Source organism: Mirounga angustirostris, unplaced genomic scaffold (assembly GCF_029215605.1).
Source record: "Mirounga angustirostris isolate CCGP_5_RB_7025 unplaced genomic scaffold, mMirAng1.0.hap1 SCAF_6, whole genome shotgun sequence".
Lineage (NCBI taxonomy): Eukaryota > Metazoa > Chordata > Mammalia > Carnivora > Phocidae > Mirounga > Mirounga angustirostris.
The window spans coordinates 81,706,954-81,731,893 of NW_026991714.1; the positions used below are offsets into that span (position 1 = coordinate 81,706,954).

The 24,940-nt window shown below is 36.4% G+C and overlaps 1 protein-coding gene and 1 pseudogene across 1 annotated transcript in view; both read left to right on the plus strand.

The window, feature by feature from the left end:
• Nucleotides 1–24,940, plus strand: part of LYST (lysosomal trafficking regulator) — a 169,229-nt gene that overhangs the window by 63,493 nt on the left and 80,796 nt on the right. The window contains exons 13-24 of the mRNA XM_064594601.1: nt 1,164–1,308; nt 2,271–2,444; nt 5,876–6,036; nt 7,079–7,269; nt 9,761–10,006; nt 12,416–12,589; nt 13,693–13,842; nt 14,092–14,229; nt 18,133–18,331; nt 20,572–20,703; nt 23,151–23,781; nt 24,435–24,612. Coding sequence (XP_064450671.1) covers nt 1,164–1,308; nt 2,271–2,444; nt 5,876–6,036; nt 7,079–7,269; nt 9,761–10,006; nt 12,416–12,589; nt 13,693–13,842; nt 14,092–14,229; nt 18,133–18,331; nt 20,572–20,703; nt 23,151–23,781; nt 24,435–24,612 — 2,519 coding nt within the window. The remainder of the gene's footprint in view (nt 1–1,163; nt 1,309–2,270; nt 2,445–5,875; nt 6,037–7,078; nt 7,270–9,760; nt 10,007–12,415; nt 12,590–13,692; nt 13,843–14,091; nt 14,230–18,132; nt 18,332–20,571; nt 20,704–23,150; nt 23,782–24,434; nt 24,613–24,940) is intronic.
• On the plus strand, nt 14,550–14,678 carry LOC123847167 (U4 spliceosomal RNA; annotated as a pseudogene).

Genomic DNA, 24,940 nt, shown 5'->3' on the forward strand with positions numbered 1-24,940 from the left:
TTTTAACAGTTCTATTATAAAAATATATTAGAAAACGTATTTTAGAAAGATGACTCTGTATAAACATTTAGCAAGAACATTTAAAAAATAGTGTATGTACCAAAATTTTGAAGGGAGTGATGAGGAAAGTATTACAGTGATAACGCATCCTTTCCTGCTAAACCTACTTAGTGACACTGAGTAAGTTATTGAACCTTTCAGCACCTCAATTCTGTCACCCTCTTAATGGGGACAATAAAATTTGCCTCATAAGATTGTTGTGAGCATTGAATTAAGAAATATTTGTCATATTCCTACTTTACAGTACCTGCGTACACAGTGGTTTTTGTTCTAGTCTTTTAGTACAAAGTCAGATTTGATACGGAAACGTTAGTATCATATCAGCCATGAATTCTCTATACATCTCATATCTTGGGCAGTAGTCCCCAAAATAATCAATGAATTTAACTCTTCCTTTTAATAAAAGACTACTATTGTTTAGGGGGAGTATTCTGAAAAATTGGTAGTGTTTATACCTGTTGAAAAATGGCAAAAATATATACACAGTCTAATAACTATATATATCTATATATCATCTTCTCTGAAAGGCAAATCGATTTAAAGATAAAGCATATGGCATTATGTCAGCTTGCCTTAGAAAACATTTTAGACTTTCAGAATCACTTAGCAATTATATTCAAAGATGACTCATCATGGAGTCTGCACAGGAATATATTTACTGATTTTTTAAAAATCATGTTATTGTAACAATTATAGGATGACTTTGGTAGTGCCATGTGCCAATGGTGTGTGCTCCCTGGGCCGGGGTCCTAACGTCAGAGTGGCCCAATCCAATCAATAAAAGAACTGTGGCACAGATTGTAATAGGTCACTGCAGTGACATCACAGGGGTTTGTTCATTCCCACAATTAACTGCCAGTTATCATATATTTTGAAACATTTGATAACTTTTAATGCACTCAATTACTGTTTTCACTCATGGTGCTCTTTTGGAGTTAATGTCTCAACTTTGGGAATATTGTTTGGAACAGGTCAGGTTCAGACATCCAAGTAAATAATTTACTGCAAATGAACAACCACGCTTTGTGTTCTTTTAAATTCACTTTTCCACTCAGTTTTTTATCAGCTGCTTTACTGATTATTCTAACATCTTTTTATCATAGGGAACAACAGACCAGAAGGTGCAGAGTACATAAATCCTGGTGAAAGGCTCATAGAAGAAGGATGTATCCATATGATTTCATTGGGATCCAAAGCTCTGATGATCCAAGTGTGGGTTGATCCCCACAAAGGCACTTTTATCTTTCGGTATTGATTATCCTCAACCCCCCCCCTTTTGAATAGATCATGTATTTAAATAATTTATATGCTAATAAAGATCATTACAGCAAATCAGGAAAATACTATTTAAAAAGAAGATACATCCTAATAGTTATTAATACCACCTCTGTAGCAATATATTATTCTATCCAAAAATCTATAACTAAACTCTAAAGTAGATTGTGTTAATTCTCAATTAGATTTTAGACCAAATGCTCACTGAAGTCTTATCTATGGAAGTATTCTTTCAGATTGCAGTCACCCTAAGATATTATTCTCAGACAGTTGTTTTCCTTGCAGTTTATATATTTAATAGCCATTATCTTATAAACTTCAGTTCTTCTTGCAATCTTGTCTTTTTTTCCTATGTCCTTTGTTCACTAGTATAGATACAAATCTTTTACTTGTATTGAGTATGAATAGTATGATACTATTTTTATAAAACTTTAAACAAAAATATGTTATTAGGGGATATATACTTTTTGTTATATATGTTATTTGGAACTTTATATACATTGTATCCTAATTCTCTCAGTAGTCCCTCCAAGTAGGGGAGCCCTTCAGGACATCCTGGCATTTAGACATTTATGTACAACATGTATTAATTTTTGTATGAACAAAATATTACATTGTAATTTCTAAAAGGGCAATGTAGAAATAGTAACAATAAAGGGTTTTTTTGCAAATTGAATTTTTAAAATTAGTGCCTAAATTATTAACACCAGCAAATGAACATCATCTATCTTAGCTCATGAATTGAGGTAATAATATAAGAAAATAACTAAGCAGATTTTATGGTGTAAAACAAAGACCTACTGACTTTGCAAGTTTAAAAATAGAACTGCTTTTTAATCTCATTTAAATATCTAGAATTATAGTTATACATTTATTAAATGCTGAGATCAGAAATTCCACGTTTTCAGCCTATACTTTTTCTTTTGTTTTTGTAGAATGTGCATGGATTCAAATGATGATACAAAAGCTGTTTTACTGGCACAGGCTGAATCACAGGAGAATATTTTCATCCCAAGGAAATGGCAGCATTTAGTCCTCACCTACTTACAGCAGCCCCAAGGGAAAAAGAATAACCATGGGAAAATCTCCATATGGATCTCTGGGCAGAGGTTTGAAACATTTTTAGTAAACACTTACTAACTTCAGTTACAATTTTAAGTTTAGTTGGTCATAGCTTCTGAAACAGATTACAGGAAACTATAGATAAAATGTGCTATATGTTAATGCAGGAATCTATGTCAGAGTTGGATACTTTTCCTACTTATCACTCTAATACAAAATTAATTTCCCATACTAGTAACTGTTGAAAATTAATATTTGAGTCTGGGGGAACATGCAGAAATCTGGATATTTAGACATGTCAAATATATGTTAGATCAAGGAACAAAACCTACAATTTGGTCCTTCAAGCCTATATATTTATAACATGAATCCACAAGGAATTATTTCAACTAAGTGGCTAATTAAGCTAATACCTAAAAATTTTTAAAGACTAATATCTAAATTAAGTCAGGGTTTCAAAAGAAATTAGAATGACTAGGGAAAAATATAAGCCAGTATGTCAGGTGATAGATTAAGATAGGGTCCTTGAAACATACCCGGTGATAGATTCAGGTATGTGATGTTTACTGACCAGGAAAATTGTGGGTCAAGTTCATAAGAATATTTTCTGGAATATCTTAATGTAAAATTTAACCCAGAGAGAGCTATAATATATCTTGGAATTATAAGAGTTGGGAAATATTTTATGAATGAAAGAACATGAAAGGGGATAAAGAATTGGAAACTGGTATGGCACGGGATGGGGTCAGGCTGGCTGGAAGGAAGATTCTAAGTTGAATAATGAGAAAGAAAAATGAATGGATATGGCAAAACTACCTGATAAGCAAGCTTTGAATTTCAAGATGAGGCATCTAGATGTAATCAAACGGACTGTAAAATATTGTATACCTGTGATGTTGCAGACCTTTTGCTAGGTGCATTCTAAACACTATCTCCCAATTCTCTCAAATATCCCTCAAAGTAGATTAGACCATAGAAATAACATATGCCCTTAGTGTAAATGAACCCATTTTTATTCATTCATTTGTTCATCCATTAAGTATGTATTGAGGAATTACTGTGTGCCCAGCATGTGCCTGAGGGAAATGGTAAACAAGACTCAAGACTCAAGTTCCATGCCTCCTTGGAGCTCACAGTCTAATGGGGAAGCGGACAACAAGCAAACACAATTAAATGCATATATACAAATTATGACAAATATTGTGGAGATAAAACAGATCCCTAGAGAGAAAATATCTGGTTTGCTATTTAAGAGGTGGATCAGGAAAGGCCTCTTTGGGAAAGGATTATTTAAGCTGAGACCTCAAGGAGAGATGGAGCATGCTCTGAGCAGTTGGGGGGCCGGGGGTGGGTGGGAGGGCCTTCCAGGCAGAAGAAAGGGCCCATGGAAACAAAGGGAAGGCTGGGGTCATTGCTGAAAGGGAGGCTATCAAGTTGATGGCTTACAGCTGTTCAGCCTCAATGCTAGAGGGAGGCAGAGGAGAAGGGGCCTGTGAGTGGCCTAGGGAAGTCAGTCCCCAGGGTCCGCCACAGGAAAGAACAGGGTTTGGAAATAAAATCAAGGCTTCAGTTTTTGTGTATTCATTTTAAAAATCCGTGGAAAAATGTCATTGAAGTTTCCATATTCCAAATAAATATTTTCTGAGAAGTTCTCAGTCTTCAGCCAATCAGTAAATTTTTTTTTGGAACCTTGAGTTAGATCGGTTAGAGTTGGGGATAAGGCTGTGAATAGTGATTTCTTGAGCTCTCATCATGTGCCAGGCACTGTATTCAGCACTTTACACAGATCGCCTCATTTGGTCCTCCTGACAACACCAGGAAGTAGGTATATTGTTTCCTCTATTTTACATATGAGACAACTGAGACCTAGAGTGGGATAAAGTCATGCCACAAGAATGGGGTACAACTGAAACTTGAACGCAGATATAGCCCATGCTTTAGAACCTGAAGTTTTATCATCCCACAACCTTTTTCTGAATCAGACCACCTGACAGTTACAGGAGTCATAAACTATGAGACTTGTTCAGAATGAGAGTTTAGGTGTTCATTGTAGATAGCTAGCAGAGTCACTTAATTCACATATTTCTCCATTACTTTGAAGGAATTTTTTTGCCATTTGGTACAAAGTACCAATGATTTGGTACTGATTATGTAATGATATCATCTGTTAGTAGAGTGATGAGCAAGTGATCAAGGACAAATATATTATTCCTTTGATTTAAATTTGGTACTAACTGAAAGAATAATTTCTATAAATAATACAGTTCAAGAGAACATTTTTGATAGTACATAATTGACACTAAAAAATTATTAATAGTTTATGTTGTGATTTAATGTTGAGCACACAAATCTGGTAGGAATATATGGCACACAGTAGATAATATTTGTCGAATTCATCTTGCAAAGCATTCTTTACCCTTAAAAACTGTATCAAGTAATGCTGCCAATAGGTGGCAGTAGTGTTTCAGTCATGGCCATGTATTTGGTTCCAGAAAAGATGCCTGTAATAGAAAATATCTCATTCTAATGTTGTATGAAAGTTAAACCTCAATTAAAAAAAAAAAAAAAGAAATTATCTTACATCTTTATCAGAAAATATTTCTATTCAAATAGTTAAATTTACAGGGTAGATATGAAACAGAAAGCCTTAGGGAAGAGTTTTTAAATAAATGGATATACCAATGTAGAATTTCTCATTAAGAGCTAACCATGTCAGTGTATACTAAGTCTTTATCTTATTAATAAACTTTACCTTTATAATTTGCCTACCTATAATTTATAAATTACCTTACCTTTATCTTACTGTGGAGCTTAAAACATTCCCCAAATAGGGGTAGAGCTTGGTACTCTGCACTTCCAACCAGATGGTGAAATCCTCTCATCATGTGTGTCTGTCTTTGAGAAAGCATTTGTTTACCTTTTCCTACTCTGTCTTTTGTAAGGATTCATGTGAATATAGGAGACTAATCTAAAGCTCTGTGACTGAGCATTGAAAAAACAGAAAATGCAGAAAAGCACTGGCATTTCAGTGGCTAGTTAGAACAAAACCTAGAGATGTGATATTCTTTTCTGAGTAGTCTTTGAACGCTTCATAGAAGATGATATTTTAGGAATGGTTTACCACAGTGGGAGACTTCTTGGTGAAATTAGGGGGAGGTGGTCAGTTTGTGTCTGTAAATCAGGAAGGCACATGTGCAGAAGTCAATGACAAAGAAAACTCGTGTCACATGTCCAGTCCCATGTCCCATGGCCTGCTATAGGACCAGCAGGCATCTGTTTTGCCCCCCTCTCTGGAATTTGCGTACTGCCAGCACCGTGGACCAAGAGACAGCAGAATCTGTTCTTCTTTTTCTTCCCTTCACCAGGTCTGTGATGCCGAACCAAGAAAACTGTTCAAGAATTTCCCATTATTAAACATTCATACTTGTAAAATACTGAAGTCACTGAAATAATTGATTTAACTTTGTTTTTTGCGTAGGAAACCTGACGTTACTTTGGATTTTGTGCTTCCAAGAAAAACAAGTCTGTCATCTGATAGCAATAAGACATTTTGCATGATTGGCCATTGTTTATCATCCCAAGAAGAGTTTTTGCAATTGGTTGGAAAATGGGACCTGGGAAATTTACTCCTCTTCAATGGTATATTTTTCTCCTTCAAAGGATTTCTAATTTTTTTCAGTTAATAAGTATTAAACTAGTAAATTATCCTGGATAAGATATTAATCCCTGTTTGTTCATTGATACTTAATAAGTACTATATTATCTAGATACCAAGATGCATTTTTAAAATATTTTAACGTTTTTATAATCGAGATGCTTCTTAAAATTGATACATACATTCAATGTAGGAGTGTGCATGATACCCCAACCCCTCTCCCCCAAAAAGAAAGCTTTGTTAAATAAACTTTATTTTATAATCCTGGAAAATGCACTATTATGACAAGTAAACTTAGAATGGTTGTCTCTCTTACTTATAACTTTAGGATATTCTATAAAAATATTAAATTTTAGGGAAAAAAGAAATATATGTTTTAAAATATATATATATATATACACATATATATATATATATATATATACCACTAAACCTGGCACATAATAGCATTCAGGCAGTGTTTATTGAATAGATAGATGGGTGGAAGGAATAGAGACATCAACCCACATTTATTTTAAAAAGGAATGTACTGAAGTGTAGTTTCCATTTACTTAAAAAAAAAAAGGGCAGAACAAAACCACAATAACTGTTCTCTAAAGAACAAATAGAATTTTGTGATTTATCACAAGCTTCACAGTTAACTCTATATATATTAATTCATTTTCCATCCATAGTTGGCATAGGTTATTTGCTCATGACACCAATTTGGAATTTGAGGCTTTATCAATTGTATAGAGATAAAAGAATTTGGCAGAAAAAATTAATTCTTGATTTCTTGTTTTTTATAAAAAATTCTGGTTGGGGGTGCCTGGGTGTCTCAATTGGTTAAGGGTCTGCCTTCAGCTCAGGTCATGATCCCGGGGTCCTGGGATCGAGCCCCACTCTGGCTCCCTGCTTAGCAAGGAGTCGGCTTCTCCCTCTGCCCCTCCCCTTGCTCCTGCTCTCTCTCAAAATAAAAATAAAATCTTAAAAAAAAATTCTGGTTGGAGTGATATAAATAAGTAACTTTATTTTTCTGCTATTCAGGAGCTAAGATTGATTCACAAGAGGCCTTTTATCTATATGCTTGTGGACCCAATCATACATCTATAATGCCATGCAAATATGGCAAGCCTGTGAATGACTACTCCAAATATATTAATAAAGAAATTTTGCAATGTGAACAAATCAGAGAACTTTTTATGACCAAGAAAGAAGTGGACATTGGTCTCTTAATTGTAAGTTTTCATTTTATAAGTTTTGACTTTATGGGAACTGATAATATATCTTTATTAAATGTGTAGTTAGCTATGAATTAAATTTCTAAAGTGTATCTTCTTTCTTTCTCAACATTTTTGCTCCTTAAGAACATAGTTTCTTCTTAAAAAAATTGAAATACTCAGAATTTGCTTTTAAGTTTCAAATTTTTATCCCCTTTTCCTTAGAACTGTATTTCTGTACTAAGTATTAGTTTATACCTCCTAGTCATTCAAGAAAAATGTTTATGATATAGTGAAAATATAACATGTGTTAGCCTAAAAAATATTGCTCATTATATTTCATTTCCATATTTATAAATAAATATTAACTTTTATTTATAATATTAGCTTTAATTATATATACTCAGATTTTAGAATATTTATTCTTTAATATCAATAACAATAAGGAATTTGGCTTTCAAAATATTGCTAACTCTGCTTATATGAGACTCTCAGATTGTTTTTTATACATTATTGAAATATTTTGTTCTAGTATACAATTTAGGAACTTGCGGTGGATATTTTTCATTATAGCAACTAGAAAGCTGAGCCTTTGTCTTAGAAGATCTACTAAAAACTGGTAGATCTGACCATGAAACTGTGTTCCTCCTTCTCTTGCTTCTTATGAGAGGTACAGTTAGAGGTCAGAGATGATTTTTCCTTGAAGGAGACTACTAATTTGGAATGTATTTTGTTGTTGTTAATGAGATGTATATTTCATAATCAAAATAAATTCTGTTTTAAAGCTGTAACATTTGACTAAAGGAAAGGAGAAATTCTAGTATAGATATTTTGTAAAACATATGTAAGTCTTAAGTGGTGTTAAATATGTATCTGTGGTAAAGTAGCTAGAAGGTAGATACCTATGGAATTTGGCTAATGATCTGATACTGTGCATATGGTCTTTTTCTCCCTAGGGCGTATTAGAAAGGGGGTTGGGAGCACTATAGTGGTCCACTATGATGGAGCGGTGGTCACGGATGCCTATGGAATTTGGCTAATGATCTGATACTGTGCATATGGTCTTTTTCTCCCTGGGGAGTATTTAAAAAGGGGCCTGGGAGCACTATGGTGGTCCACTATGATTGAGCGGTGGTCAGGGATGCTAAATGTTCCACAGTGCAAGGGCAGTATTATACAGCAAAGAATTACCCCAAATGTCTCACCGTTGAGAAAACATGCTTGAGGGAAATGTTTCTCAAACCTGGGTATGCATCAGAATCACTCAGAGGACTTGTTAAAACAGATTGCTGGGCCAGAGTTTTGGATTCAGTAGGGTCCAAAGTGTGGCCTAGGAACTTGCATTTTTAACAAATCGCAGATGATGCTGATGCTGCTGGTTCAGGACCACACACTGGGAATCCATGCTTTAGGGAGACCAAGGAGTTCACACAACTAGTGTTTGTTCAGATAATAATTTTAACTCTCTAGTTTTTGGTTAGTCCATTTGTTTTCACACACAAAATTACCTTAATCCTTTTATTTTGCTTAAAAAGAATTAGATAAGTCATAAAACTTAACATAAATTATCACAAACAAAAATTCAAAGGGTTTATTGTGAAAACTCTTTTTAGCAAGCAAATTTTTTTAGCCTGGTTTAGTAACTTGGGGATTATGACGTCATGAGCAAAAAGTCCGGCAAGGTGGGGGTGTCGCGTGGGACTCGTCTCAGGCAGATAAACATTTTTTCAGCTTGCTGATGAAAACTACTGCAGGTTTAAGGTTTTGTTTTGCCCAGCGTAATCATATATAGTAGACTGTTAGTCGTGTTAGTTGGTATACAAATGTACCAGATGATGTCTGGATGAAACTGTATTTAAATCACCGTGGTTGAAAGTGATCAAAGCCCAAGACCCCCATAGTTTCTGTGAGAAGCACATGATTTCCCTAAGCCTGAGCTCCCTACCTGAAGTTAGAACCTGATTGATACTAGCCTCTGTGGGGAGAAATATTGCAAAATCGTTTCAGTTTTAGTTAGGAATGATGATAGTCTGGAATTTTATTCTAGTAGAAAGATCTGGCTTACAGTCACTTTTAAATGAGTAGTCAGCCTATGAACAAATTCAAGGCAAAAATTTTGAATTCATTGACCCAGAGTTCCTGTTTCATGAGGTTGTAAAGATTGGTTAATATTTGTAAATGCAAACAACAGTGCCTGGTATGCAATGAATGTGGTATAAGACTCAGCTGTTCTTAGTAGCAATAGGAAGTGTAATTTCATGTTTATTCTAAAATGGTTAAAGCCGGAATCTTTCCCAGCCTTGACAAGGTTTATATTATTTATTGGTCACTGCTAATTGAAACTGATCTTTTCCTTTGTGGGGAGCCACATTGCTCCTCATGTTTATCTTTGTAGTGTCTGTCAAAGAAAACAATTTGTTGGGTACCTTTTCACTTTGAAATATTTATTTGCTGGTTGATAACTTTTTAAATTTTGTTTAGTTACTAAAGGAAAATATTTGTGTTTCAGGAAAGTCTTTCAGTTGTTTACACAACTAACTGTCCTGCTCAGTATACCATCTATGAGCCAGTTATTAGACTTAAAGGTCAGATGAAAACCCAACTTTCCCAAAGACCCTTCAGCTCAAAAGAAGTTCAGAGCATCTTGTTAGAATCTCATCATCTAAAGAATCTCCGGCCTACTGAATGTAAAACTATTCAAGGCATTTTGCACGAGATTGGTGGAACTGGTATATTTGTTTTTCTCTTTGCTAGGGTAAGAATCACTGATTACAGTTTTATCTGAAGAGAAACTACTTCTTTAATACTGCTAAATTTCAGTGGATTTTTTTAAATTACAAAAACAATTATAAATCAACCATATTAAACTTTTAAGATAAAATCACATGTTGGTTAGGAAGTCATCAAGCTTTCTGCCACACATGGTGAAAATTTCTTTTAATTGTGGAGATTTTAAAAGTTTTCTACTATCCAGAAATGTAATTAGAACAATTAAATATTAAATGTACAAGATTTAATGGGGTGCCTGGCTGGCTCAGTGGGTAGAAAGTGCGATTCTTGATCTTGGGGTCATGAGTTCAAGCCCCACATTGGGTCTAGAGATTACATTTAAATAAATAAATAAATGTACAAGACTTAAATTGTCAATGAGGAAAAAAATACATGTTATAGTAACAAAAAGAAGAAAGGTGTTCTTTGGACAACTGGGCACATTCAAGGTGGTATGGCCTTAGAAAGGAATGTATTTTTTTTTTTTTTTTAAGATTTATTTATTTGAGAGAGAGCATGGGGGAGGGGCAGAGGGAGAGGCAGAAGGGGAGGGAATCTTAAGCAGACTCCCCACTGAGCGCAGAGTCTGTCTCGGGGCTCGATCTCACGACCCTGAGACCAGGACCTGAGCCGAATCCAAGAGTCCGACGCTTAAACCAACTGCCACCCAGGCGCCCCAGGAATGTGTTCTTTAAAATAAGGTTTGTGAAATTTGTTTTTCCCAAGCTTCCAGATGCATGGAAAAAAACAAGGGTCAGCAAATAAGTACAAAAAATAATTTGAGTTTGTCTGAAGTTTTTTTAAAGAGAAGGAGAAATATAAAAAGCTTGACTGATGTCATGAGTACTATATTAGAATAAATTGTTTAACTATCTGTTCTACTTAGTCGTCTTAGGGCAGGGACAATGTCTTCCCTGACATAGAGTAGACTGTCAATAAGTACATACTGATTGTTTACAGGGATTGCTGAAATCCTAAATAGGGAGTACAAATGGTACTAATTATCTGTCCTTCCTCAAGGTCCATTTCCTTGTTTAACTAAAGCAGCCTTAATCTTCTTTCAACCTTAGAATTTTATTTCTAGGTGTAACTTCCGCAGCATTCCCCAATTTTCATTGTCTCCCTAACTGGCTTGCTTTCCTCGATGGAACCACCACCTTTGATTGATTTTGCAATAAGGGGCACATCAGTGTCTGTTATTATCATTACTGTTCTTATAAATATTTTGTAAACATTGACTCAGGATACTCTAAGCTGTTTTTTTCTTTTCTTCTTCCTTTTTCAAAATTTTTTTTGCATCCAATATCTAGTTGATTTTCCCATAATATTTTAAAATTAAAAGCTTTTTAACTCCTCATCAACATTTCATGACTGACTTTTATAGCTTTGTATAATAAAAAATGTATATCTTTGGTTTTCCCTCTTTCATCAAGTTACTGAACATAATGTTGTTATGATTACTGTTACACAGTGACTAGATCCTAGAGAAAATGGTTGATCTTTTGTTTTACCCACATTTAGGATCTTGCCAATAAGATTTCTAATGTATGTTGTCACACTTAAAACTTAGGAACTTTCTTCACTATTTTTCCCCCTCCCCTACAAAATTAAATTTAGTCTTCTTAAAAACCTTGCATGTATAGGCTGCCTGTTGAACTGAATGTCTACCATCCAGCCAAATAGGCAACTTGCAGCCTCCTAACTGTACCAGGAACTTTTGGCTTTAGGCCTTTACCCCTCTCCTGTCTCTCGCACCCGGCCATCTGCTGTTCCTACTTTCTAGGATTTTGCCATCTTTCCAGGCCATCTTCTCTCCATTTAGCCTTCTCTAACCCAAGCAGAATAGAGTCGGAAATAGTTTCTGCGCCCTTGTAACACTCAGATCTCATTCTTGTTTGCCTTTAGTCATGATAATGAGGTGTGTGTTTCATCTATAGTAGTTGTCAGAAAGCATTGGTTTAATTGCAGTACAAGGCAAATCTGTGGTTTACATAGATCTTGTCTTTTGACTAGATAGTAGGCCCCACTGGGGGCAAGCATCATGCCTTTTACTTCTTTGTTTTCTTCCACAGCATGTAATGCAGAGCCTTTTTGTTGATGGACTAATAAAAAACCTGAGGCATTTTGCTGACATTTCAGATCACTAATAAAATGCTACTGACTTACACAGTTGTAAATGTTATTTTAGTTCATTGATAGTATATTTAAGAGACTAAAGATCATGGGATTTATGTCTTTCATTTTTGTTTATTTATAATGCTTGAATAATGAAGTGTGAGCAAAAAAAAATAGCTTTCAAATAAAATTGATGGATTGATGTTATGTATTAGTAGATAATCATACATGTTAAATTTTTCTCTCAGTAAATTAAAATAAATATATATATATTTTTTAGGTTGTGGAACTCAGTAGCTGTGAAGAAACTCAAGCATTAGCACTGAGAGTTATACTCTCATTAAGTAAATATAACCAACAGAGAATACATGAATTAGAAAATTGTAATGGACTTTCCATGATTCATCAGGTGTTGATTAAACAAAAATGCATTGTTGGCTTTCATGTTTTGAAGGTATGTCCTCATAAAATTTATTCTTACAGTTTCATATGCAATGATACTTCTCCATTAGTCTTCCAACAATAGAATTTTGTGTTTCAGTTACTTCTGAAGAAAACGAAGGAAACTCAACAGTGTATATTTAATCAAACTAAGATACTCTTCTGATTTTCTTCATCATTTACATAATTACATTTTTGTCTTGTTTAAAGCATTTTAGAAGAGTAAGAGAAAAAAAGTAACTCATAGAATTTTAGATCTGGATGAACTGGAGCTGTCTCTTAAGCCTGGCCCCTCATTCTGTAGGTTGATGAAATTAAGACCCACAGAGACAATTGTTGTTTGCCTTAGCTCCCAGTTATGGAAGAGAACCCAGAGTTAGTTTTTTAAAGCTGTATTAGTTTTTATTTTGATCCAGCTATCATCATATACTTAAACACCTTTCTAGCTAAAAGCATTTGGTAATGTGAAACTATTTCTCTCTGAGGGTACTAGTAGTAAGGCAAGAGACTATCTCTTCACCTGCACCCTCAACCCCCACTCCTTAAAATATCAAGATCCACATTTATGGCATGAATCCTTAGTACTTTTTGGAAAAGGGTTTGTTTTTCTTTTTTAAAGATTTTATTTATTTGAGAGAAAAAGAGAGAGAGAGAAAGAACACAAGCAGGGGGGAGGGGTAGAGGGAGAAGCAGGTTCCCCACCGAGTAGGGAGCCTGATGCAGGACTCCATCCCAGGGTCCTGGGATCATGACCTGAGCCGAAGGCAGACGTTCAACCGACTGAGCCACCTGGGCACCCTTGGAAAGTTTTTAAAGCCTAACAGATTCATTGAATTTAAAAAATAATAGAAAAACAAATAAAAATAAAAAATAAAAATAGAATGTTTATTTTACCTGTGTTTGAAACTGAATAATCATTTACAAATATTTGAAAGTTTGTATTTTTCTAATTTGAATTGAAACAAATTCAGGATACTATGTGAAATGTTGAATTATTCACTAGTTTTCCTTTGAATTTAATGTTATGACTGCTAAGATTGAAAGCTTAATGTTTCTGTTGAATTTTTGGATTAATCATCTATTAATGCATCTTGTATTAATGCTAATTTTCCATAGACCCTTCTTGAAGGTTGCTGTGGTGAAGATATTATTCATGTCAATGAGAATGGAGAGTTTAAGTTGGATGTAGAGTCTAATGCTATAATCCAAGATGTTAAACTGCTAGAGGAGCTATTGCTTGACTGGAAGATATGGAATAAAGCCAAGGCATGTGCTTTTATTGATTTTATTTCTTTTAAGATTTATTTATTTATTTGAGAGAGAGAGAGTGCTCACGTGCACGCACGTGTGAATGGAATAATAGTGTGGAGTAAACTTTAAGATTTGCTTTTTCAGATAAATTTAATCTTTGACCCTGAATATACACACAGTGATAGACTGATATATGTCTTCTAAAAAGGGTGTAGTATGTTTTTCAATAACCATGTGCTGATTGGTATGTGTTTATTTTCTCAGCAAGGAGCTTGGGAAATGCTGCTGGCAGCTCTAGAAGTCCTCATCAGAGCGGATCACCACCAGCAGGTCTTTAATATTAAGCAGTTACTGAAAGCCCGAGTGGTCCATCACTTTCTACTGACTTGTCAGGTTTTGCAGGTACTTTTCACATAACTTTACATTGGGAGATATTTTCCACAATTACTTGTTTAGTAACTCAGTACTGTGAACTCACATTTTTGTAGGACTTTCAATGGAAGGAATTTTTTTTTTTTTCTCTTCTCCATCTTCCCTATTCTCCTGGATTCTTTCTACGCAACCCCTGCCTCCTACACCTTGACCTTCGCACTTCCATCATTCATCACTCAATTACAAAAGAACAACAACTACTGTATTTCTGCGATGTCTCTATGTTGGAATAGAATAATAATTTTGTAATTTCTTGAATATCAACAATAGGAAAATTTTAACTTGTTGTAAGCTTTGTAGAGTGGCAGAATGGTGGCCAGTGAGGTTTAATCTGAGGCATGATTATTGCTAACTGAAACTTATCCCACATTCCTTAAATAATAAGTGCAAGTATGTTTTGTTTTAATAAGTATGGATTTGCCGAAGATCTATTATATGTACCAGAAGTAGCATATTGAAAATATATCCAAAATATTATATATGAAAAAGTGGCACACTCACTCGCCTCTCCAGTAGTGTCTGTGCTATGGCCTGGCTTCTAGTTAAATCTTTTGCTCTGCCTGCACAGGTGTCCTTAAATTTATCACTTTGGTCAGTGTACGAGAATATTTTTCAAGGTCGTTTGTTTTTTTTAGTGAGGCATCTAGTAGCACTTTATCAGGTTGGATAAGTTCAGATGTTCCCTGAGAGCAGTAATATTTCTGTTTTTAATGCCTTCGTTTGGATGGCATCAGTGGCTTCCCATTGCACTTGGGATAAAATCCAGACTCTGTGACAATATCTAAAGAGAGCCTATATGCTCTGGTGACCACACCAGCCTCACCTCATGCCACTGCAGCCCCCTGGCTTTTTTTCTCTTCCTTAAACAAGTGAGTCTTTTCCCCTCTCAGGGCACATGATATTTTTTCTGACTGAGAAGTTGTTGATCCTTTTCTTTCCATCTGGCCTGCTTCTCCTCATATCTCCACTTTAAATTTACTTCCTGAGAGAAGCCCTCCCTTCCCTATCCATCTAGAGTAACCCTTGCCCTTCCCCCGACTCACTCCATGCATCTGCATTTGTTAGTGTCATGTCATCATTTCTGAAATTCTGGTTTACTTCCCTCTGTAAACCTGCTGAGGACAAGGATAATGTTTTTTTCTTTTACTTTTTGATTATTTTTTTAATTTAAATTCAGTTATTTAACATATAATGTACTATTAGCTTCAGAGGTAGAGTTCAGTGATTCATCAGTCTTATATAACACCCAGTGTCCCATTACATCATGTGCCCTCCTTAATGTCCATCACCCAGTTACCCCATCCCCCCACCCTCTCCCCTCCAGCAGATAATGTTTTTTTCTTGATCACACTGTAACTCCAGTACCTGGCACATACAGGCACCCAATATATATTTGTTGAATGAATGAATTCTAAAAAAACAAAAACAAAAACATTTTATTGCCTTTCTTTGGCCCTGTGGTAAATTAGACTGCTGTCTTCAGGAATACAATACTGTATGCTCAGAGGCTCACTGCTTGCTTGCTGAATAGTTTATGTAACATTTATACAGCAATTTTTCTCTAAATCAGTTTTCTTTGTATATCCACTTTGAAACTTGCTAATTTCAAAGAGTTCACAAGACAGTGTGAAGTTCTTATTCAGTCTTTCCATGTCAGAAAAGTAACCCTTGTAAACTAGGATATATATATATATATATATATATATATATATATATATATTCTCATTTCCATATATTTATAAAAATGCTAGAAAAATGGAGGTACCAATTCCTTTTCCTGAAAAGTATATTTCTTCATCCTTCTTCATTCAAAGAGCACATTATCAAAATAACAGTTAGTAATTAAGAACTATTTTATGTTAGGTATTGTGGGAGGTATATAAAGAAATGAACTTAATTATTGTCTTTATGGTATCTCAGAGTATTTAAGAAAGATTGATAAATTGGTAGTATATTGGATGTGGGGCCATTTCATTAGTTCATGAGTACAGTGTAAAGAACCTGAACTCAGGTGATAAAAGCAGGAGTGTAAAACTAGGGAGCAAATATGAAGGAGATTGTAAAGGGAATTAATAGGGCTTGGTTCTGTCTAAATAGGAGCTATAGGAGAAATGAAATATATGATGCAAAATTTCCACCTGGGAGACTAGAAGGATTATAGCATCATGAAAGAAGGAATTGTACACGCAAGTTTTGTAGCTTGTCCATTCTGCATCTGAGATTACAGTGGGGCGTTCAGTGGCCGTGACCAGTGGACACTTAGATGTGCAAGATTGGAACTGGGGACACGGATGAGAGGGACAGATGGGGGACTGTCTGCACTGAAGCCACGGGGACAGATAAACACTACAAGATAAACAGTGTAGTGAAAGGATCGTAGAGGGCTGTGGCTTGCACCTCCGGAAATACCCATTTTCAGGTGTGAAACAGGAAAAAGAAACTGTTGAAAGATGTAGAAAGAGTAGTCAAAGAGCTAAGGGAAGAACCAGGAAACAGTGAAGTGAAAACCCAGGGTGGGCAGAGGGGGAAAGAAAAAGGTGATCTCCAGAGCCAAATAATGTGGAAAGTTCAAAGAAAATGTGGACAGGTAAAGGGCCACTGACAGAAATTCTTTAATGACTCGCAAGAATCATTAAGGAATGAAGAAGGCAGGAACCAGGTTTCGGGGATTTTAGGCAGCACGTGTGGTGGATTCATTAGAGATAGTGAAAATAAATAATGATTAAAAGGTCTAGCAGCGAAAGAAGAGAGAAACAGAAAGTTAACAAAAGGTTCCCAAAATTCAAGTTAAGGGAATTTTTTTTTTTCTTTTGAAAAAGAGAGTAGGGGGAGGGTCAGATGGAGAGAAAGAATCTTTTTTTTTTTTTTTTTTTTTGAGAGAGAGAGAGAGTCTGAAGCAGGCTCCATGCCCAGCATGGAGCCCCGACGTGGGGCTTGATCTGACCTGAGCCAAAGTCAAGAGTGAGACACTTAACTAACTGAGCCACATAGGTGCCCCAGGGGATTTTTTTTTTTTTTTAATGAAGTAGGATACTAGTGGCTAGGGGTCAGTGGAAAGGACAAGACTGAGGAAACATGGCCTGGGATGGACTTGGGAATGAACGGCTGGGGTGGCGACCAGGAACGGGGGAGGCACCAGGGACACGATTCTGAAAAAAGGCAGATGGCTGTGGCAGAAGTAACACTGATGTAGCAATTCCACAAGAGTAAATGAAGAAAAGTGGGTGTAGACATGTATCATTTTTCAGATGTATCACATCACATATACAGGGAGAGGGAAGATGAGGAAGTTTAACTCCCTCGGTGTTGATCTAGAGGCCAACTGCTACCTATTGGGGGGTGGAGTTGGAGAGTATAAATAATTTATTTATACCTGTCTTTATGTTTAGTAATTGCTTGGCATTCTCCCAGGTCTCCTTACGTGGGGCTTCCTATATGTGAGGTGCTCTTCCAAGAGTCTGTCATTTAATCCTTATGACAACCCTATGAAGTAACATGATCATTCCCATATTATAGATAAACTGAGGCATGGAGATATTAAATATGCCCCCAAATCACCCAACTAGTGAGTGGGGAAGCCAGAATGCACAGCTAGGTGGTTTGGCTTCTGAGCCAGGCTTGTGTGTGCCACAATATAACTTTGCCTTGTTAATTAAAATAAATGGGCTAGAAGTAAGTTGCCATTGGTTTTAATGAATTTTTATTGGCAAGATTGCTTGAATTGAGAAGTAGCAACTCAGTTTAATGGTAAATATGGTCAGACTAGGGTAGTAAACCAACACAATTCTGTCTTAAATGGAATCTGTTGCTTAAATGAAAAATGTTAGTTGACAATTCTATTTAAATCTAAAGAGAGTTTTTTTATTTTTTCAGGAACACAAAGAGGGGCAGCTTACTTCCATGCCCCGTGAGGTTTGTAGATCATTTGTGAAAATTATAGCGGAAGTCCTTGGATCTCCTCCAGATTTGGAATTATTGACAGTTATCTTCAATTTCCTTTTAGCCGTTCACCCTCCTACTAATACTTATGTTTGTCACAACCCCACAAACTTCTACTTTTCTTTGCACATAGGTAGGTATAATCATTTTTGTTAGATTTTGGCTATCTCAGTTTTCAGTATTTTTCTTTCCACTCGATCCACATTTGTTTGATATTCATGGACTGGCTTCTCTGTGCTGGAAACTGCCCTAATCACACACGGGGATTGGGACAGGGCAAAGGGCTGTAGAATGGGCCAGACACGGTCTCTGCCTTCAGAGAGCTTCACTGCCAGGAGGAGAGAGGGGACAAACACTCTAATAACTATAGTAAGAAACAATATCTGCTAAGTACCTAATAGATTCAAAAGAAGGACTGATTAGATTTTAGAGGAGTGAGGGTCTCATCAGACAGCTGTGGAGAAAGAAGATTTAATAGATTCTATATCTGACATGGGCGTTGAAGAATTTAGGTAGAATTTGAGAGGTTTCCAGGTAAAGAGAATGACTTAAAGGGAGAAAAAAAAATAGAGAAAATAAAGAATAATGAATTTTACCCAAGTATAGGGATCTACAAAGGATCAGTGAGAAACAATACCGTAAATATAGTTTGGGACCGTCACTTATTTATTTTCCCCCCTAAGATCATATTAAATGGGTCCTTGAATGTGAGGCCAGAGAATTTGAACTTATATTCTATTTAGGGGTCACTGAAGGGTTTTGTTTGTTGTTTTGTTTGTTTTGAGCAAAGAAATATGATGGAATTACATTACTGCAATAAAATTCAGGAAAGAGAAACTACCCACATAGAAGTAAGTTGAAGCTCTGAGACTAGATGAGACCACTGAAGAAAAGTATAGAGAGAGAGTGAAGGAAAAAGGAAGCAAAGGATAGAACTAAAGAAAGAGTAATTAGTAAAAGAGAAAGATGGAATAACTAGGGTTTTAAAAGAACCAGGAAAATGTAATGTGGTGAGAAAGCAAGCAAGAATGTACCTATGAGAAAACTAGATAGTAAATTTAGAGAGGAAAACTCGTAAAACAGGCATTTAGGAATGTAATAAATGAATAAAATGATTCAACAGCAGTAAAAATCCAAATGAAAACAGACAGCATGACTTTGTGTTTGGTTCAGCACACATTTAGTGAATAAAGTACTGTCAAGATTCTGGAAACAGGGTAGTTGCAAAGATGAGTAAAATGTGGTCCACTCCTATACGAAGCTTACAGCCTAGTTGAGGGGAAAGAGACATAAACAGGTAATGACATCATGTGGAAAGCACAGTGATAGAAATATTTTGTTTTCTGGAAGCATAGAGCCCGGTGAGGAGGTATTTCCTGGAGGAGGTGATGCCCGCTTAAAGGCTGGGGAGGAGTTGAAGGGAAGGGGCTTCCAAACAAAGCAAACAGCTTGATTGGGAGCTGTGAGAAATAGGTGTATGGAACTGTCCTGGCAGAAAGAAGGCTGGAAGGGGTCTGGAGGCAGATCACGGAGATTCTCATAGACAAGAAGTTTGGACTTTATCCATAGTGTTAAGGAGGCAACAGAGAGCTACTGGAAGGTTCTTAGCAGGGGTTGACATTTGATAGAATTCTGAAAGCTATGAGGATTTGAGGGTGACCAGATGTCCATCACAGATACCGTTTAGAAGTCTGTGACAGGCCTCCAGGTGAGAGATAATAAGCGCCCACATTATAGCACTGTGCTTGGGACAAGAGGAGTTCAAGAAGCAGAATCAAGTCAGCAGAACCTGGAAACCGACTTCACATGGATAAAGGAAAGGTAGTGGTCAAGGGTGAATCCTGATTTCTATTTAGGAAATGGGTGCTTCTGCCAAATGAACCAGAGAACAAAACAGAAGGACTGAATTTAGGGCAGAAAGAGGATTCAGATTTAGATTTGTAGCATTTATGGTGCATTTAAGAAATCGAGCCATTGAATTTACAAGTCTGAAGCTCAGAAAGGACGATTAAGCTGAAGTTTGGAGTCATATTGGACATTGAAGGAGTTATATAAAAATATAGGACAGAGTCCTTTCCTCAAAGAGTGAAGTGAACAGTTAGCTGTTCAAATACAGAAATAAATGTAAGTATGGTTGCAATTCAAAGAAAATAAAAGTTAACGTGGCAAGTAACAGTAAAAAAAAATCTACATCTGAGAAATAATAGCGTGTACTTGCATAGCAAATGTGCGTTAGTATAAAACATGCCATATTTTTTCACTTTGAACGTCTTTTCATAAAAATTTATATTTAATGATTTGCTTTTGAAATTATATTTTCGTTTTATCCTTTTAAAAAAATTTTACTGTCTCAAGATTTTTTTTTTATTCTAGATGGCAAGATCTTTCAGGAGAAAGTCCAGTCAATCATATACCTGAGACATTCCAGCAGTGGAGGAAAATCTGTTCCTAGCCCTGGATTTATGGTAATAAGTCCATCTGGTTTTACTGCTTCACCACCTGAAGGTAAACATAAACAATAATGAAAGTGTAACCCTTCCTGATATAGTTCTGAATATTAGCAGATAAATAAATTGTACATGTTTTCGCAGTATGATATACGTGATATTCAGATCAAATAAATGGAAGGTTAAAACAAAATTACAGAATATATTTAAGGAATGCATTTCATTACTTTCTGTGATCAGCAGCTCACACTCAATATAACAAGAGATACTCCAGAGAATTAGGGAACAGAAGAGGTGCATGCTGTCTTGCTCTGGAATTCTCTGTCCCCTTTTATCACAGTGATTTGTCTTTCATTAAGTTTCTGATTTATTTTCCCATTTTCTTCAAAATCTTTGTTTGGCTTGCTCTCTCCTTTCTACCTAAACGTCATTCTAGACAATGACCATCCTGTACTTCAGCTTCTTATTCTTGGACTCTGAGGACCTTTCCTTCTACTTTATCTACCAGTATACATGGACTTCATCATCATCAAGAAGACTTCCCAGCTCTGAAACTCCAGGATCCCACTCTCTGATAACAACCTCCTATCTTTCTGGTTGCTTTATCACCATCCCATGTTCCCTTCTGCCTGTTTTCCCCATCCAGCTCAGATCCCATTAGCCAGTTATTTTCTTGACACTCCTTCAGCTTCCTTGTCCCCTTGCCTTTTGGCGTTCTTGACCTAAGAAACCCCAACCCTGCCTCGGTATAACTATCCTCACGCTGCTGAAAGCTGCTGAAGAGAATTCCTGTCTTTACAAGGGTCTCCAACTGTAGCTGGCCTTTTAATGCTGCCCTGTCATTCTTCAGTATGTTCAAAATCAATTCCCTTTTCTATTTCCATAACAATCTTTAAGCTTACAGTACTTTTCTGTCTTCCTAACTTAACAACTACCTCATCTCTACTTTTTATAGAGAAACAATAGGAACATGTCTCCTAGTTGTGAACTGGCTGTGCTTCTTTTCCTTTCCTGACAGCTGCTGTCTTCCAGAGAAGAGGGATGTGTTTTAATTGGTTTTATTTGGAATTTTATAGGAAATGTCTATCCTTAACATCATTGTACATCACTGCAAACATTTTCAAATACAATCATTCCCCCCTTTTTTCCAGGTCTTTTGAACAGAATCTTTCAGCAGCCTTAGCCCTCCAGCCAAAATGCAGAAATAACTAGGAAAAACTTCTGAGCTACGGAGCTATTATTGCCAAAAAGCCTGTGCTCTAAAACAGTTCATCCAGTGCCTATTTACTATCCAGAACATCAGTGTTCTCAAGTTTTAGCAGGCAAAAGAAAGCACCTGGAGAGCTTGTTAAAACACAGATCTTTGGGCCCCTCCCTCATATATTCCGATTCAGTAGGTCCAGGGTGGTGCCTGAGAATGTGCATTTGTAACAATCACACAGGTAATGTTTGCTGATCTCCATGCTGCTGGCGCACAAACCACACCTTGAACAGCATTCACTTTATCCCGTGCACTTAGAATGACGGTGATTTCTCCTTATGTAAGGAGTATTAAAAGCAGCAAATGGACAGCTGTAATAGGAAGTCAAAAAACTATTGCTTCTCACTAATAGCATCAAGAAGTAACTACAGAAATGGACGAGAGACAGAACAGTCTAGGGCCATTTAGTCTAGTAATTATAACAACAAGTATGAGTATTACTACTGTTTATTGAGCACCTATTATATGCTAGACACTATCCTGGGAGCATCACAAATATGATCTCACTTAATCCTTAAAGCAGCCTTGCAAAGTAGATACTCTGAATCCTCCTTTTACATTTACAGAAACTAACACTCCAATAATTAAATGATTAATTAAGGCCGCCTAACTAACAGGACTATCACATAAGGGCGCCTGGGTGGCTCAGTCGATGAAGCATCTGCCTTTGGCTCAGGTCATGATTCCAGGGTCCTGAGATCTGGCCCCGCATTGGGCTCCCTGCTCAGTGGGGAGTCTGCTTCTCCCTCTCCCTCTGCCCCTCTCCCTTCCCCCATGCTGGTGCGTGCTCTCTCTCTCTCTCAAATAAATAAAATCTTAAAAAAAAAAAAAAAAAAGAACCATCACTTGAATGCAGTTATATCTTGTTGAGAAGCCCACACTTTTCCACTACATCAAACTATATCCTAGTGAGTGCTAGCCTGAAGTAAATTTTCACTTAATTCCACTATAGTAGAGCCATTAATCCTAATGACTTTGAATCATTCAGTCAACACTGTATTTTGTTAAGGAGACAGAAAAAGACATACATTTTTGGAAGCTTTTAATAAAAAGTAGTTAAAAGGAAAAATAGTTTGAGCACTTAAGAATTTTAAGCACTAGTTACTAGGAACATTACCCTATGTGGATTCTTTTAACATTGCTAGATAGATGGGTCATTGCTGTGGTTGTGACTGATAGTGCAGAAAACAGGTGGTCCCACTTCATAGATTTTTAAAGAGTATTTTTCTTTCTACCCTCACCAGGAAACAATTCCTGCAATATTATCCCACAACGGATGACCACCAACATGCTGCGTTCTAGAAGCCTACCAGCATTTCCTACTGTTTCACCTCAAACGCAACCGCAAAAACTGACTAGAAGTTTGGGTTATAGTATTGACAAGTTACAAAATATTGCAGATAATTATGTTGCTTCCCAAGCAGAGAAACTGAATTCTCTGGTGAGTTCCGAGACCCTGAAAAAAGGTAAAGAGGATGCGTTTGTCAGTAGCTTTGAGTCTGCAAAAGCTGCGTATGAAACGGAAGCTGACCTTTCAGCCCACGCCTCTGTCAATGGTGTCCCAAAAGGAACATTGGGGTTTCCGGCGGTCAAAGTTGATTATAAAGAATTGGCAGCAGAACCCAGATCAGACGATGACAGTCCTGGGGACGAGTCCTGCCCACGCCGACCTGATTACCTAAAGGGACTGGCCTCATTCCAGCACAGCCACAGCGCTAGTGCAAGCCTCGGGCTAGCTTTTCCTTCCCAGAATGGATCCGCAGCCGTTGGACGTTGGCCGAGTCTTGTTGATAGGAACACCACCGATGAGTGGGAGAACTTTGCCTTTTCTCTGGGTTATGAGCCAGACTCCAGCCGAACTGCAAGTACTCACAGGTACTCGCATGGTTTTGCAGGCCCCCCTCTTTGTCTTACTATTCTTGGAAGAATCTCTACCCTTCTAGAAATGTCTTCATTATGTCACTTCTCATCTACAACATATAGAATAATAACAAACAGAAAGGTACCTTTCTCTTTATTTGAATGCTAGGTAGTATTGAATTCTATATTTTACTCAAGGCCAAACCATAAATAGTTACTAAAGAAAAAAATGCCTTGTGGTCTATTTAATTCTTACAGTTATTAGAGAAAAACTCTTCGGGGAAGCTATAAGATTTACAGTAGCAAGTAGCAACATCCCGTGAGAGTTTCTGTGGTGATGGGAATGTTTTGCCTGTGCCGAGAAGTACAGTAGACACTGGCCACATATGCCTGTTGAATGCTTGAAAGGTGGCTAATGCCCACCACCCTATTGCACATCATGGCTGTGGAATAGAATGGTGTTTAATAGACTGTGTGCCTAAACTATATTGCTGATGAATAAAGTGAAAAAAAGTGATGGCACATTTGTTAGTCTCAGTTAAACATTTTATGAACCTTTGTTTCACAGGTTAAAATTATTACTACTCCTTACAGTGCTTTAAGGTAATCATTATGTACTTGTCTTCCTGCTAATTGTGTTAGTAAGACTTTTGGGGTCTCTGTTTTAGTGTAACGGAAGACTGTTTGGTACCTATATGCTGTGGATTATACGAGCTCTTAAGTGGAGTTCTTCTCATCCTGCCCGATGTTATGCTTCAAGATGTGATGGACAAGCTCATTCAGGCAGATACACTGTTAGTCCTCATTAACCACCCATCACCTGCTATACAACAAGGAGTTATTAAAGTAAGGATAAACTCTAAATGTGTTGTTTTAATTCAGAAAAATAAACATATGTATAGTTTAAAATTTGAATATATGTGTTAAAGTAGACCTAAAGCTTTATTTTATTCTAAGGAATAAGGAACCAATATACAGCTGACCCTTGAACAACATGGGTTTGAACTGCATGGGTCCACTTATACACGCAGACTTTTTTTTATAAATATAATAGAGTACTGTAAATATATTTTTTCCTCCTTATGATTTTCTTAATCACACTTTCTTTTCTCAAGCTTACTTTATTATAAGAATACAATATAGAATACGTAGAACATACAGACTATGTGTTCAT